This window comes from Montipora capricornis, chromosome 5 (assembly GCF_036669925.1).
Source record: "Montipora capricornis isolate CH-2021 chromosome 5, ASM3666992v2, whole genome shotgun sequence".
NCBI lineage: Eukaryota > Metazoa > Cnidaria > Anthozoa > Scleractinia > Acroporidae > Montipora > Montipora capricornis.
In genome coordinates this window covers 22,109,085-22,126,584 of record NC_090887.1, presented here as the reverse complement: position 1 = coordinate 22,126,584, position 17,500 = coordinate 22,109,085, and the positions used below count along the sequence as shown (strand labels likewise).

The following is a 17,500-nucleotide window of genomic DNA, read 5'->3' as shown; positions in this document are numbered from 1 at the left end:
TCATAAGCTTATATTTTGTTTAAAGATCCAATAAAACACCATTCGCGTTACACCAGCTTCGCTGCCATTGTTTGTACTGCGTCCACCAGATAAAATCCACCTGACTCTACGCATTGCTACTACCCCCTGAAACCTACCAAAGATACAGGCAGAAGACTCTAGTCACAAAGAAAATACTTAGTAGGGGAGTGACAGGATAGACCCTATTGCGCAACTTTTCCGATTTCACTTTTCGACTGGATTGCCATATGGCAACCCAGTAAATAGTGTTTCGTATCTGGACTGATAACTTGTTAGGGTGTTAGAAAATTTGAGGAGGGCAACACATACCAAAGGCAACCCAGTTTACCCTCATGGAGCGTCAAGTTAAGAGCAAACCTCGCAGAACGAGTTTACTGTGGGTCCGCAGTAATTGGCTCTAGCTGTTGCGGTGTCCCTGCCCAACTTACAGTTACTATTGGTGTGTTGTTATCTTTGTATTTTCAGTATTTGTATATCTTCCATTTATTTTTTTTCTTTATTTCTTCAGGGCAAAGCTAATAAAATAAAATAAAAAATAAAATAAAAACAAACTACTATCCCATTAGCTCACACTGAAAAGGCTGGAATCACATGGTCCAGAAGCTAAGAAGCATGTTTTCTACCCTCACATACCTTAAAAGCTCTGTACAAGTTTCTTTTCTTACCATACATAAGCTACTGCATTTTGATATCGGCCTCTACCAATTCCTCCTACCTTGAGCCACTTTATACACTACAAAAGAAAGCTATTCACATCATTACTTTCTCGATGTATCGACCAAGGGTCATTTAAAGACGAGCTGTTCTAGAACTGGAGCCGCATGAGATCACAACGTACGACAAACAATAGTTTACTAACGTATTTTATTCCAAGTTCATACAAAATTGAAATCAACCATGCTTTTGCAACAAAAAGACCGAGCACAATTATTGCTAGTTAACCCTCGATTTATTACACGTGCAAGGTGTAATGAACAATTATTCCATTAACCGGCGTTGGATACGAGATGGTAAATAGCCCTAGAGGCGATTTTTTAAATGGAAACTAGTGAGCAGCACACAGCAACTGCATGATCTGATTTATGTTATATCCTGCGCGTATTTTTTGTGGGTGTTTTGCTGTTCACACCCTTACTGGAACGTGCTTTTGTACTATAACTTCATTATCCGAGGATATTCCCCAGTTTTAGCTGGGGAATATTCGCCCACGTGACGCGTTTAGACCAATCGCGCGCTAGCGAAAATATTTCATGGATTATAACAAAGAATACCATTGAAAGGCAACGATAACGCATGGCAATATAAGGTGAAGTCTGCTTACGAGCCCAGTGGCCCATTAGGCCGGAGCTTATCCCATCCCACTTTCTGTAGCATGAAGCGACCAGGAGTATTTCTACTCCTCCCTGGATGGGTTGCCAGTCCATCGCAGGGTTACCCCCAGCATTAAATTCGCCGGTACCCATTTATACACCTGGGTGGAGAGAGGCACCCTGAGAGTAAAGTGTCTTGCCTAAGAACACAACACAATGTCCCTGGCCAGGACTACTCGATCCGGAGTCGAGCGCACTAACCATAAGGCCACCGCACCTCCCACATGGCAAATATAAATAAGGAAAAAAACGCGAAACTTTATTATTTATTTCAACTACCCTGTTTAAACTTGTTCCCGACATGATTCGTATTCTCGTGGTGCAACTGAAACGAGCATGAAGGCGAGGCTGTTGTTACGTCACAAGTATGTCCCAATCCAACCGTAAGCAAATATTGCATGAATCATTAAGATAAAATTTCAACCAAACCGAATTTTAAAAATTGTATTAATACAATAACCTAATAAATATGATAAATTGGCAAGGCTATGTCGAATTGAAGAAAGCTAATTGTGTATGTACAAATCAGGAACACCTCTCATTGTTATGCGAGTTCAGGCATTTCATGAAAATCAATAGGAAAAGTAATGAAACGTGGAAGTGTTGGCATATCATTTTTGACACCCTAACAAAACAAGGAGGGGAGTAAAATTAAAATGTGCATAGCAATTGAAACTTGGCGTAACTGGATAAAATTATTTGCCAGACTTTAGGCACTTGAGTAATGGATGAATCTGTCGCTTCCATCATTGCTAAAGTCAGGAAATCAAAAATGAAAATGCCATCAAATGCTAAAAATTTCACCCTAAATTCACCCTTAAAATAACATAAGCAAGATTGATCGCTAATTTATAACTTATCCTTACCATATCCTTATACAATTCAAGTGCTAGTTTTACTTGTTTCACCAAATTTCATATAGGGCTTTAAAAAAATTCTTTGACTTTGTAAACATAGAAGCAATAAGACATGGTTATCCTCTCAGGACAAATGCCCTAATTTAGCTTTGCTTTGACAAAACCATTAGTACATAATACTTTACTTAGTACAATGCAAGAGCAACCTCTTCTTTGGGTAACTTGCTGAAAGCCAGTGGCTAAAAGGGTAGTCTGTCTTACAACTACCCATCAAGCTGTCTTTTCGCCTTTCAAATAGTGATTTAAAATTCACGATGTTTTCCAAAAGAAGTGCGGTGTTGTTGATTATACCCCCTTCCATACTCCAGTTTCGAATACCTGATATTACCAAGAGGATCAAGGCATCAGGTTTGCCAACACCTCCACAGCTTGTGACCTTACAGCTTGGTAACCCCTTACAGCTTGGTAACCTTGTCTCCAAACAGTGATGCATAAGTAGCTTCTAGGTCGCAAACACTCAGATGTTTCACCTTGGATTCATGAAGTGCCTGGAGGTCTCTTAAATTCTACAAGACAAAGTACGCATTACAGTCGATAAAATTTGATATGACAAAAAATAAAATGCCGAGGACCCAAAGCCCATCTGCACATAGAAATTATGTTTCATTTTTTGCACCTCTAAGTAGTGGAATGGGTCGTTACATAAAATGTATAGCATATATAAAAGCCTTGTTTGGTGGGCAGTGACTCGCCAAACATGGCTCAAGGAAATGCCTGATTTCTCTTAGCAAAGATAACACTTGACCCTGGGTGAAAAGGCCCCTATGACACTCTCTCAAGCATACCTTTTGTCTGTCACCATCAAGCGCCTCAAAGAGTTGTTCATGTTCCTTTTGTAACTCTTCCCTTTCTTTCTTGTGAAACTCAGCCATCTTAAAGGAAAATCAAGTGATATTAATTCAATTTAAAGGTCGCTCGATCATACATTAAACAGGTGTATTTCTCCATACCTTCTGTCTTTCCTTCACTGATTGTTCAATATGTTTTTTGTTCTCCTCGCGTTTCCTCCTGAATAGTTAATGAAATGAAAAAGCTAAAGCACCAGAAAAACTATCCAGAAGAGTGAAAGTTTGACAGAAAAGTGGTATGATTGAAAAAATGAATGCAGGGGAAATTCGACGTAGAACAAAGCTACCATTTTCTGTGATGTATGTTTATATGTATGTGTAACACGGTAAAACAGAAACACATTAACTTACATGAGTGTTAATAAGAACCTCAAAACAAACATCCCTCAATCACGGTTTTCGTTTGAGGCTGGAGGCCGGACGGTTTCGTTCGGTGGTTTCCCATTCCATGTCCGGTGCTTTGATGCCAATATTTGAGGAGTTTGTTTTATTTTTTATTTCTGCAATTTTTAAACTTACTTTTTAAAGAGCATTTGAGTGAACTCCAGCATTGCCTGTGAAACTGATTCTCAGCGGGTTCCAGAAACACTGGACACCGCATTTTTAAGTGATCTGAAATTTTTGCTGGGCGGGGGGGTGAGTGGAAGTTAACCCAGAACCCCCCCCCCCCCCAAGGTAGCTCGCGCGTTCGCCGCTCACAAGGCCAAAAATGCCACATCCGGTGCTTTCAGAAATATGTCTGCTACTTAACAAACCCTGCTTAATAGGCCATTTCCGAGTTGATGTCTACCTCCTCTTCAAAGCGAGTCTAAGTGCGAAGTTTTTCTTCTGAAAATTAGTTGTCATTCATATGATCGCGCACCGGTGGCTCAGTTGGTTGGGCTCCGGGCTGTCACGCGGGAGGTCGTGCGTTCAACTCCGGTCGGACCAACACTCAGGCTCTTTAAATAACTGAGGAGAAAGTGCTGCCTTTGTAATTACATCTGCAAATGGTTAGACTCTCTAGTCTTCTCGGATAAGGACGATAAGCCGGAGGTCCCGTCTCACAACCCTTCAATGTTCATAATCCTGTGGGATGTTAAAGAACCCACACACTTGTCGTAAAGAGTAGGGCATGTAGTTCCCGCTGTTGTGGCCTGTCTTCTGTAGTGTATCATGGTTGGGAGGGTAAATGCTCGGAGATAATTAGCTACACCAAGCTACTCCAAAAATCCGAGGGTAAATAAAGAACTAATTACAAACACAAAAACTTTGCACTTATACTCGGAAATGGGCAATTCCCCAGTTCTTAAGCACTTTGTTATCATGGAGGTTCTACACTAAAAATAATAGACCTTTGAAGTTCATCCTTGTTTCGATGTTGCCGTGACAAAAGTTTCATCTCTTCTCTGTTGTGATCATCTTGGCCTTTCCTTAAGTCATTCAGTTGCCTTAAAAGAGAAACCAGAAAAAGAATGCATGCGTGGGTGAAATGACTACCACGTCTATTACAGCCAATCCTATTTTTGCTATGAAAGAGAAAACAGTTTTACTTAGAATGCACATCAGCCAATAACTTCATCTTTTTCTCTTGTGATAGGTGCATTAATCTTTCCAGCTCTTCTTGTTTCTAAGTAAAAAAAAAAAATATGAGAAACGAAAATAATACATACAATTTCGCTTACAGAGCAGACAAACTGAACATTATGTATCATCGAAACAGTGAAGTGATCCTTGTACTTTTCTGGACATTCTAAGCAATAAAAAATATTATCGTCTTTTATAGACACCTGAAAAATTCAGGAAGCTTCACCGGGTTTCGAACCTATGACCTCTCACTGCGATGCCGGTACAATGCTCGGTAATTGTGAAGAAGAGCTCCCCAAAAAACCTGTCGGCCGACTGTCAGTCGACTGTCGGCCTAATGTCGGCCGACTTCTGCCCAACTGTCAGCCGACTGTTGGCCAACTGTTGGCCGACAGTCGGGCAACAGTCGGGCGACTGTCGGCCGACAGTTGGCCGACTGTCGGCCGACTGTCGGCCAACAGTTTGTGTTATGTTTGAAGCCAAAGTGTCGGCTGACAGTTGGTGACCTGTTGGCAACCTGTCAGTACGTGTCGGTAACCTGTCACTCAGTTCTGAGTAGGTCAACTTTTTGGGCTCATGTGTTCCCGTGAAAGGAACATACATTTAGGTATTATGTATAATGATCACAACATTGAAAGTTTAGTCCATTATCCTTTCCATTTCAAAACTTCCATTTTGCTAGTTGATTTATTTTATTCTATCGGTTCTCATAACTGGAAAAACGTAGTATACAGAATGTAAACTTTAAAACACACAGCAATGAATTTGGTACTCTTGAAAACGAGTTTGATCACAAGCTAACTGTATTCCTCTTGCTAAAGGTACTGGAAACAAAACTGTAATGAGTGGGAAGAGGATAACAAAATCAAAAGGTGACCTTGTAAAACAGCTGTCAATAAGAATGTACAAAATTCAATACTTCAATCAACATACAGGTGTAAGTTGCTTCTCAGCAAGTTCCAACTGTTCGTTCAACTGTTTTTTAAGAAGGCCAGTCATAGCACCACGATGCTTGCACTTGAGAGAGGACGTCTGTTGCAATTTACAAGGACAGAAGCAAGAAACGAGTTTTCAAAAGACTGGGGGCTAAATTAGCATTACCTGATTTACGGTAAAAATTTAAAAGTGTATAGAGCTTTCATAGCTGTCATGCACAGCATTTGTTGCTCTTCCCAAGGGAAGCAGAACAAGAATTAAACTAAATCACCAACTATTTCTAATCATAAAAAGGGACCATAGCAGGAACAAACTTCTTTGTTTACAGAGTAAAAGGAATCTACTGCCTCTATCCTTTAAATTAAGCTCTTACTTTATTTTCTCGTTTTATTATACTTATAAAATGTAAGTAGGTGATATCAAAGGTGAATGAAACTTTGACAGCTCCATGCCATCATCATTCAGTTCGTAGCAAAAAGGAGTATAAATTAATTCTTCAAAAATTGTTTAACACTATTTTTACTATAAATTAATAGGAATAACTTGTTTTGCTTAGTATACTGAAGTTATAAAGATGATGGGAACATAGAGCCATCCAAACGTTTGATGCTGTCTACTTTCGCTCTTTCTAAAAAGTGGATTTGCCTTTTTGTAAAACAGAAAGATGTAGATTCACATTTACAGCAAACGTTAGGCTGAAATCTGCATTTAAGGCAAACCCTCATTTTTTGCCCATTAGCTGCAGATCTTGAGCAGAATGGAAGAGAAGTTGAGATGAGAGAATATTTTACTTTCGCCTGTGTACATGCAGCCACCTGCTCTCCTATCCGATTTTTTTTAGGAGAGGGGGCGGCTGCACACAGGCTAATTTTTCTTTAGTGACAAGCAGCAGACATCTTGACATTTGCTGTTTTGCTTAAACACGAAACTAAATTTCGCTTGCTTGACTTATGAAATACACGGAACAATATGCAACTGGTGCAGCTTTGAAATACAGCTTGGTACTAACACTTACCTCACTGTGAGCATCACATGCCAAAACCTATGAAGTTCCAAGAAAAGATACCAAGTCAGGTTTAAAAAAATACTTCTCAGATTTGAATCCAGCCACATAAATATTGCTGTGAGACGTTTAGTAAGCATTTTATAGCAAGTCCAAAAGAGAGTGCCTTAGCCTCTTTATACCAGCAGGTAAAACATAACCCTTAGTGGTTGCAATGCATAAATTCTGAGAAATTTACAAGCACAATGATTTGCTGAATGCGAGGAAAGTTTAAAACAAAAGTTAAAATAAAAAGAGCAAACACAGCAGGGTTTAAAAAAACTCTCCAAAAGAAAAAGAAGAAAAAGTTTTAAAACAGAAGATAAAAAAACTTGCTCATACAAATATTTCAAATTAACAAAAAATAAGCAAAAAGTCTACATGGACAAAGTAGTTCATATGCTGCAAGTTACAGCATATGAACAAAATAACAGCATTTCTTTACTGACAAGAAAATCAATCCAACAATCATTGACTGCCCAGCTGTTAACGTAACTACATACTCAGACTCAAAATTATTTATTATTACTTCAATAAGTCTACCACTGAAACCACCAGTTGCATAAAACATAAGAGTACAAAGGCTGCTGGAGTCTACATTCATATGTAGAAATGAAAGGGATATCGCATTCTCCATTTAAGACTCCTGTGGTGGGACACATTCAGGACCCACAACAAGTGTCCGCCCACTAGCACTGCCCACTTACGAGATGCTTAAGTAAGAATAAACACTTCACAGAAAATTATTTCTGAATACTAACAAAATGATTACTCACCGTGAAGATCATAACCTGTATCTTAATTAGAGGGACATGATTCTGTATTTTTTTAGAAATCAGGTCTTTAATGCTTTCATTCACCTCTCAAAGAGTGTGAGAACACTGCCCTTAAGGCTACTGTACCTTTGTATCATGGTCTTTCGTTAAGTGAGCCATCTCTTGCACTCTTCTCTGGTAACTATCTTCATAGGTCCTGGATAACAAAAGACGCAAGTTATGCAAAATCTAGTTTGAGGGCTGCACAGCAAACTAAGTCTGGCATTTTTCCTGTTCAATTTCTGGTCATTAAATTGAACTGGAATAAGTAAGGTGCTGTAAATCCCACTATGGCCTTATATCTTTGAATGAATAAAGAAATGCAAACAAATGTGAAGATATAGCGGCTGTAATTGGGAGAATTGGATCATGGTGTGCACTCTATTACCAGAGAGACATAATAATGCCATAATTATCAATATTCAATAACGAATAATCAAGATTGTCAGTATGTTTTGACCAAGCTGGCTACATGTACATAAGGAAAGTAGAGAAAGCTATTTCTTTCAACAATTTTTATCGGTGGTTACAGTGTTGGTCATTGTTTTTCCCTCAGTAGCTGACTACTTTCACTACTATGCCAGCTGCCAACTAATGTACTTATTAATGACAGTCCTGTGAATAGCGTTAGTGAAGTAAGAAGGAAATGATGGAACAAAGAGTCATTTAACATCATCTTGGTCTCCAATTCCATGCAATCCATTTTGCCTAAACCTCTCAAGTACGAAGTTTTGTGCAAAAAGACTTCTATTAATGTAATAAAAAAACACATTGTTAATGAGGAAAGGCCATCATGCAAAATGTGATATTTGATATTACGTTGCTGAAAACAACAAATAACACTAAGACTAGCCAGATTTTTTTAAGACAGGAAAACAGCTGCAAGACCTCATTTCACTCTCTTCACTTAAGTTTTTTTGCATGCTGCAGTTGGCGGTTTACTCGTGAGAGGAGATCACGTCACGAAATTACAGAAGGTTAAAAATAATAATCAACACACTATCAATGTCTGAGACTATTGAGAGTTTCATTTTATCTTTTTGATGCAACTACCAGGGGTTGCAAATCATAACCTTTCAAGGCAATAATCGCCCTAAGGTTTCCGACATTCTACGACCAACACCATAAGAATAGTCGGCTGACAGTCGCTCGACCATCAACCAACAGATGGCCTACAAGCAGTTATCTTTTCAGCAAAACTTAAATAAAGCCGTCGGCCAACTGTCGGCCAACTGTCAGTGGAGGGGAGCTGTTATTATTACCCTTTCTTTTCTGCTTTCTTTAGCTCCTTATTATCACACTTTTTCTTTGTTGTAACTTTCTCTCGGTCCAAGCTTTTCTGGAATTTTTCTTGCTCAAACAGATGGATTTTTTGAAGTTTGTCTTTTTCCTAAGGGGTAAAAAATTAGGAAAGCCTGATGGTCACTTGACTGAAGTGCGCCAAATATTTTATGGTCTTATTCTTTAAATTTATAGATCTTACTAATTATTATTCATACTCTGATTGAATGCTGTTAGTAAAATATCCTCACTGCACACCTGTTACCCTGTAATGGAGAACTAAGTTATGGAAAGATGCCACGACTGTTAGGGCAAAAGGCATGCCAAACATCAAGCAAAAGCGGTGCCAACCGCCACCAGGGGAGGTAGGAGGGGCAAAACTTAAATGCCGCTTTCACCGAATTCCGTAGAACTGGCCAGGGAGCGATTAAAACCGCGCTATTTGAAGCGAGGGCCGCAAGACATCATGCCCGGCAGCATGCAGGCTTGGCAGGACAGAACTTAACTGAGCTAAACCTTTCCATGCAACAGGCTACTTATGTATGCAGTGAGAATAGTCAGACCTGTAGCACTAATCATGCTTATTTGCCAAGAAATGAACAAATAAATAAACAAATAAATAAATGAAAAATAGTAAAAACCATTCACAAAAATTATAAAACTATACCAAAACTTAAAATAGATTGTAAAATGCACAATGCTTTGTTCTAACTGGTCATTGACTATTGAAAATAAGTAAAATATAATTATCTTTAGTTGAATTTTGGGGTCTTTCAGGTGAAAAGCCTTGGTTCACCATAAAAAAAATGGAGTTGTTTTTGTAAAATAAAATGCATAATTTGTTTTCATTTAATTAAAATGATCAAAAGCTCTAAAAATGCTACACTCATTTCCCCACAGATTCATAACAGGAATGATTGGAACAATAATTATTGGCTACCTGTAGTATTTTCACTAAAAAAGTAATCCCTCAATTTTACTTGAATTTGCAAAAAAATTACCTTTTCATGTTTTTTTACCAGGATATCAATCTCTTTCTGATGTTTCTGATTAAGCTTTATGAAGGCCTGCAGAAAAGAAATGCAAAAAAAATAGTCCACTATGTGATGTGTTAAGACTGGATACTTCAGCAACTCTCTTCCATGAAAAAAATTTTGACATTTATTCTGTAACTGCAAAGACACCATATAATTTATTCATTTAACAGTTCACGATGTATGCTTTTAGTTTGATGGTCTATTTTATTATTCATTTCATTAATTTCACAGAATAAAACAATGATTAACACATACATTTGACACGAAAGATGGTATTCACAGTGACGTCATCAAATTCTAAAATCAAAATTGCAAGGTGTTTTGAATTTTTATCTATCAGAGGTTGAAGATGACCTAAAAATAAAGGTTTTTTTTCAAGTTTCCAGTTCCATGATGGCTTTTGTTTTGAAAATACAGCAAAATACAGAATTTTCGAATTGCACCTTGCGTGACACCCTGCTACAAAGCTATTTGCTTAAGAAAATATCTATCCCTATGAATCTCAGCGGTTTGAGCGTTTAAAGTACATTATCTCATTAGCGAAAAGTGAGCATTTTCAACGCAAAGTAAACTCCAGATATTCTTGTTAATTTCTGGCTGCCATATTGGAGCACTGCAGTGGTAGTTGCGCAAAATACTTTGACAAATAACTCAGAAACGATGTACTACAGAGCCCTGAGAACTGGCGAGGTGATTTATGAATTCACCTCCCACAACATTCCAAGTTCTTGGGTTATTTCACTGAACGGTTTTGATCTTTTTTTGTTGCATGACGGTGAAAACAATCTATTAATAGCTTGTTCTGTGTCTATGTTTGAGCGTTTATGTTTTATAATGTATGTTACATCCATACATGCATTAGTTTTATTTCATTCTCTCCCTTCAAAGCTACAACACCTTCCTTGTCTATCCACAGGGCTAAGTATATTAGTCCATCTATATTTGATCCTGTCTCAGTTTTTCTACTACTTTGTTTCTATGGTATTTTGCGGATATGTAGAGATGAATGAAGATCAATTTTATTTGATTCAAACACTGGTACACAGCACACAACAATGCATAGTCAGAGAAAATCAAAATTATAGACCTTTTTAGTTAACAGAATGGGTACACTATAGCTTGGTGACTTGATCTTTAGCCAGTCAACGGAGTGACAGGAACAAGTTCAGAATGAATGTAAACAGTATACCATTAATAGTACCATTTTTTTAGTTTTGTAATCATCCCAAACCTTTTGCTCCTTGAGTTCTTTAACAGTTGCTGGTTCCACTTTAGTATGTGCAAACCTATTAGGGTATGAAGATGAGATGTCAGCCGTCACAATTGCTGCACTTTCCGAAGATGGACGTGCCTGGGGAAATCTTGGAATCGCCTGCTCCACAGCCAAATGATGATGATCTGCAAACGAAAACCATAAATTTTGAGCAACAAGTAGAACTGAAATAAATACAACAGAATCCGCTTAAAATTATCAGACAATGAACATGTACATGTACAGCTGTCCCATGTGGCACAAGGCTACATTTGTGGTTCATTGACTATCTTGGTGGACGGATGTAGAGAGTCGTAATTGAGGGTGCAGCGTCACAGTGGGCACCAGTCACTTCCAGTGTGCCCCAAGGAAGCCCCCTGGTCCCTTTATTGTTTACCACCTTCACCAATGATCTCCCGGAAGAAACTGTGGACGCTGTTATGGTCCCATTATATACCAATGATAGGAAAGTGTATCGCGCCATCAAATCAATAGGTGACTGCATTTCCTTACAGAGCATGCTTACCAACCTCGAAGGGTGGTCTCAGCGTAAAACATCCCTTTTAATGCCAGCAAGTGCAAAGTCCTAACCATGACCTGTAAAAGGAATCCTCTAACACACAACTACCACCTCAACCAAGTTCAGCTTGAGTGTACGTGCCACCAATGAGAAAGATGTCGGGGTTACAGTCACACATACACTCTCTTGGGACCAACATGCCTGCTACTGATTGATCTGTCAGTCAGGCGCACACTCTACCTGGCATTTGTGAAATCATAGGTGTCCTACACAACGCAAGTTTGGTTCCCATCACAAATATCCCTTAATTAAAATAGAGATTGAAAGAGTGCATGCAGAGGAAAGCGATGGGACAAACTCGTGTTGGGGAAATGTCCTACAAAGGACAGGCTTCTAGCCCTAAACCTTGTGCCACTAACCTTTGACCGTGAACTCAAAGATATGGTCTTTTTCTACAAATGTCTGAACAATCTTACTGAATAGATCTATAAATGTTAAAGACTTTGTATGTTTTGCCTGCCGCAACCATACCAGACTCAGTTCCTTGTACAGTCTTTAAACACCATTATGAAAAACAAGCAGCTATCAGTCGCCCTACTTTAACCGAATTGTTAAAATTTGGAACTAAATGTGTAAACTGTCGTGTCTCATCTTGTGCCCTCACTTAGGACCTCTTTTGATGCCGACTACACCTGTACCTGGACCATGATAAGAACCTGCCCCTGCCATCACCAGATATTGTATTTCTTTTTTTTTTATTTTTTAATTTTAAATTATCTCTTTTTTATTTATTTATTACTTTATTTCTTTTTAATATAGGGGAGTGCCTCACATGGGACCTCATGTCCCGTTTGCACCTGCCCTTTTGGGTCTTCGTATTATGTGTTCATTTACTGATTGGTTTACTGTCGTGTGTTTTGAAAGTCAAACCCATTAAAGCTGTTAAAAAAAACCCACCGCTTAAAAGTGCTTGAACAGTCACAAACAGCACACAATACTGACATTTGATTTGAAGGTCAATAAATTGCCCCATAATCACTATTTTTTACTAGACAGCTCAGGCTTTTAGGACTTCATGGACATCTTCTAGTATGAATACAAACAATCAAAATGTCAAGGCCCCTTTTGTTCTCCCACTCCTCAAAGGACTTGTTGTGTGGAAGTTGAGGTGTGTGTGATTTTAGCTGACAGGGCCTCATTGCTTGAAGAATGAGGCTTGTACAGTTCCAGGAAATACATGGTATTCCACTGAAATGTGACGTCTATAGGCACCATTTAATATCAATTGCTCTATAGAGAACCTTTTTTAAGACAATGGGAAATACGTACTCTGGCCAAAAGAGTTTGCAAAGTTTTTCCAGAAGCAATGTGGATATTAGGTTCTTTCCTCTGTATAGGGATGTAAAGAACCTCATAGATTCAAATGCTATTGGCAAGCTTTGATTGCTTTTGTCTTCTTTGGAGCAAACAGAGAACATAAAATTATTGAGTGCATCAAAAACCCAGATCAAGGTTGTGGGGGTCTTCTGGATCTTGGAATCTACTGTCTACGTGTTGTAGATATGATGTTCGGTGGAGATGAGCCCTTATAAGCATCACTGCAGTTGGCCAAAAGACTGTGACTGGTGTAGACTACAGTATTGTAGTGACAATGCTTTTTAAAGGGAATAAAATGGCTTCCTTTACGGTGAGCATGGGTGACTTTAACATTACTGACACTTTTCTTCAAATTATCTTTGAATCTTGGCTTAGGTTTTCAAAGACTTACAGTTTTCTTTTGATACATTGGCACATTCCAACACAAGCCCAAACGTTTTTTAGGTTATCACATGAACACGTTCAAAGGAAGATTTTGTTGAGCGAAACCCCTTAGCAAAGTTGTTCATTGCTGGATTAACACTAACCAGGGAAGTCAGACCACAACATTAGATTGCCATTGTACTTTAATGAGGGTGAGCACCTTTCTTCCTTGGATCAACTTAGCCCGAGGGCAAAATGAACTGTTCCCCTTGTTCAAACAGGTGTATCGACATTGAAGGATCTAGCAGAACTAATATTATTATAAATAGTACACTAGCAATTATGTTAAGTAGCAATTTTGTATGAAAGTGCAGTGTGACAGGACTGTTTTAAGAGCAACAGAGGTAAAAAAGGTAGAGCAAGGAAATAACTCCAAATTCAGTAGCAAAATTTTATATGCTCAGGAGAAAGGAGGCATTGTGATCCTTCTGTATGATTTCCTCCTTGATTATTTTAGCCTCTGATCTACCATGCAAGGCCACCTTTTATGGATCACAGGGATCAATCACCATAATTTCACAGACTGTTCCACTGTGCCACAAGTTTTACTTTGCAAACTGGAACAAAGGAATTCCCTCTTCCAGAACCATTTAATACCATGAAATATAAGAATTCCACTGGGAATGTGCAGGGTCCCATTGACCCATAACAAAAAAAGTGTTAAAAAAATAAATTTTAAAACGCTATAAATTGAAAATTTAATGCAGACGTTTCAGTAAAACTGCCTTTGTCGAGGTAGTAAAAGGAAAATTATTTCCAGCGTTTTAAAATTTCTTTTTTAAACACATTACATACACACATACACAGACATACATACTTAATTGACCACTCGCCATAGGGGCTTTTCAGGGCCAATGAAACACAACGAAACGACGGAACAGAATAACAACAACAACAACAACAACAACAACAACAACAACAACTGTGTAGAATCCCAACTGGCCGGAGCCAAACCAGTTGACTATTTACAAGTGCAGCTGAGAAGTTGAACCAGGGACTACCGGGATCAAATTCAACAAGTGGTCAGAGTGGGTCTTGAATCTGGGATCTCAGGATCTCAAGGCAAGCGCCCTAACCACTGGGCCACACTGCCTCCATCAACAACACAGTTGCACAAGAGCTGTTTTCTTTTTTTTTTCCTAATTGATATATGCTGATGAAGATCTACTGCAATGGAGTGTTGGGAACATTGTATTGCACTGAATTCCCACTTTCTGTTTGCCTGTTAATTGTTTCGCCAGGCAAGGGTACCTTCAAATTTAAAGGGTGAAAGTTCGAAGTCATCACAAAAGCAGAGATCTTTACCTAATATTCTGCCCAGTAAGAAACAGATAAAAAAAAATCAACTCCTATATGTATCTTATTGTACATGTATTGGACCACTTTACAGTGCAAAACACATCACCACAAATATTATGATAACTTCTGATCATTAAAATAGCGCTATTAAAACTCTGACACTAATTGAAAAAAACCCTAGCTCTGAGCATCTCTGTCAGTAATACAATATAATGTGGAATGATGGCTGAACTGGATGGAGAGCAAAATCCTTTAATCCTTTCTCTCTTTCTTCAAGTTTTCCTTACTCAGCAAGACTAAAAACATGGAATATTTCTGCAGGGGTCTGACACGTTACCGACAGGTTGCCAACAGTCGGCCAACTGTTGGCCGACTGTTGGCCGACAGTCGGCCGACACTTTGGCCTCAAAACATAACACAAACTGTCGGCCGACAGTTGGGCAACAGTCGGCCAACTGTCGGCCAACAGTTGGCCGACTGTCGGCCAACAGTTGGCCAACAGTCGGCCGACAGTTGGGCAACAGTCGGCCGACAGTTGACCGACAGACGGCCGACAGTTGACCGACAGTCGGCCAACAGGTTTTTGGGGAGCTCTTCTTCACAATTACCCAAATATGATTTCCCATTATCCAGTGTGTCCTAAATCCCTCTTCCTAGTGCTTACAAACACCAATAAATTCTTTATGCTGTCACCATTTTAGGCTATTTATTGTTCAAATCCTAGCCATAATGACCTAAATGTCATTTTCCCATTAAGTGAATAAAAATAATGCTTATCCATTTCCCATTTATGATGCTCTTGTACTGGGCACCAGAATATTCACAGTTTCCTTATCACTGCCTCGTTTTGTTTTCTTCATATTAGATTTGAAATTCAAGCAGTCAGGAATAGCCTGTTATCAGGAGAAAAAGAAAATCCCACAATGCCATTGAAGACAACAGAAAAGATTTTTGGATGGATTAAATGCGTGGCAGATTGGAGTAGTTTACAATGCGGACCTGTGAGAGTTCTTTGAAAATCCCTTGCTCAGAAATGTACCTTCGAAGGAATTGGGTAGTTCTCTAATAGCACACAAAAATGACAGGGTGACAAGATCAAATGAAACCTACCACTGACCAAGTGATGCAGCTTACAGAATGTTTTTTTCTTTTCTTTAATCCTGTTTATGCTCCAAAAACTAAAGGGGTGGCCTAAGGTATCAATCTTATCCAATAATAATAAATGTCAATCAAACTACATGTAGTGCTGAAAAGGATCCAAAAATGACAGACTTTACAACCACCTTTTGATTATATTTCAGACATTCTAGAAAATAGCACCCATTTTGCACTACAACTGTGTAGATCATATTCAACTACTTCTGTCTCCAAATCTCACTGCACGTATAAAAGCTTAAAACAATGTCAAGTTGTCTTACAACATTTTTATTTATTGATTGTTTAACTTCAGAGTGGTTACCCAGTGGTAAAATTTTCTACCAGCAAGCTTTGGTCGAGATTACTTAGCACAATTTGTAATTTTGGGTAAAATCAATGCAAATTTAGCTTAACACATCACTATCCTTCATGATAGACTATCATCCAAAGGGACTTGAAGGACACCTGTGGTTCTGGCCTCTCACTTCTCGCCCCTCAATATGGCTACAAGCTAAGACAAAAGCCTGTTTTGACAGGCCTCTAAAAAGGAGCAACAAGTATTACATATTACTCGTTCTTACACAGCTGACAGCAGCTGAAAAAAACGGACGAACCTTCAGAGGCTGAAGGAACAAAGTCCTTCGTGACAATGTGGACAAACAGTGTTGGCAAACAAAGAGGCTGGTTTGACTCGTTACGAAGCTTGACATGACGATAGCCTGCCAGAAATAATAGAAATATTCCTTATAAAACTGCTCAAGTTCACTCCATAATTCTTTGGTGGATAAAGTGGCTGAAAATTTGCTCAGTAATGAGCTACATAAAAAATAACTACTAAAATTTAAATCAATAAGTTGAAGTTGATTTCGTGATAAAAATAAGCACTATAAAAGAACAACATTCCAACCGAAGAGAATCCAAATTTTTTTTTTTTTTGCGATTTTCTCGTTTCTTTCTGTGTTATTCTTTTACATGTAGGTGATGTCCAATTAACAACCCTTTACATTCTTAGATACGCTGGTGCAATTGTCGACATGAATAGCTAAGCCGACATAATCAGTGCAACGCATTCCTATGAAAATTACGAGTTTAGGTTATTTATCTTTTGTAGATTCTCCTCACCTTTTAGCCTTAAAAGTATGCATATCTTGTGCATCAATTTATTTTATTAAACCATTGACCCCTGGGAGTTAGCCTGCGAACGCAGACGTATTTCCGGCGGAAACGACCGCCGGAAATACGTCTGCGTTCGCAGGCTACCTGGGAGTGACACTTTTGTCATCAATTGGGGGTATCCCAGGGTGTTTGAGGTGTCAATGGGTTAAAGTGGTACTATGATCAAAAAATCATTTACAAGGCACGTCTGCGCCACCTGCAACAGAGACTGCCACTCCAGGATCGCGCTACAGTCATACAAGATCCTGCCCAAATCCCCGGCGCTAACCATAGCCTCTTCGAGACGAGGATGCCACTATATCTATATTTGAGTTTGTATGTAATTTTATTATTCTAACAAAATTGAAAATGACCGATGATTGGGTCAAAACATCGTTCTTTTAAAGCACATTATTTTATTTTTATCACGAAATGAAAAAATTACTATCAGGGTTCTTATTAGAATTTTGAACAGCCGTTGATGTGCTATTCTCAGCACTGCGA

The 17,500-nt window shown here is 38.7% G+C and overlaps 1 protein-coding gene across 1 annotated transcript in view; it reads right to left on the bottom strand.

Annotated features, from left to right (window-relative positions):
* Positions 1-1,634: 1,634 nt before the first annotated feature.
* LOC138049937 (1-phosphatidylinositol 4,5-bisphosphate phosphodiesterase beta-1-like) overlaps positions 1,635-17,500 on the bottom strand; it is a 62,093-nt gene continuing 46,227 nt past the window's right edge. The window contains 12 exon segments of the mRNA XM_068896417.1: positions 1,635-2,814; positions 3,094-3,180; positions 3,259-3,316; positions 4,491-4,586; positions 4,689-4,765; positions 5,656-5,754; positions 6,674-6,700; positions 7,603-7,672; positions 8,778-8,905; positions 9,798-9,863; positions 11,065-11,231; positions 16,456-16,560. Coding sequence (XP_068752518.1) covers positions 2,704-2,814; positions 3,094-3,180; positions 3,259-3,316; positions 4,491-4,586; positions 4,689-4,765; positions 5,656-5,754; positions 6,674-6,700; positions 7,603-7,672; positions 8,778-8,905; positions 9,798-9,863; positions 11,065-11,231; positions 16,456-16,560 — 1,091 coding nt within the window. The 3' untranslated portion in view covers positions 1,635-2,703.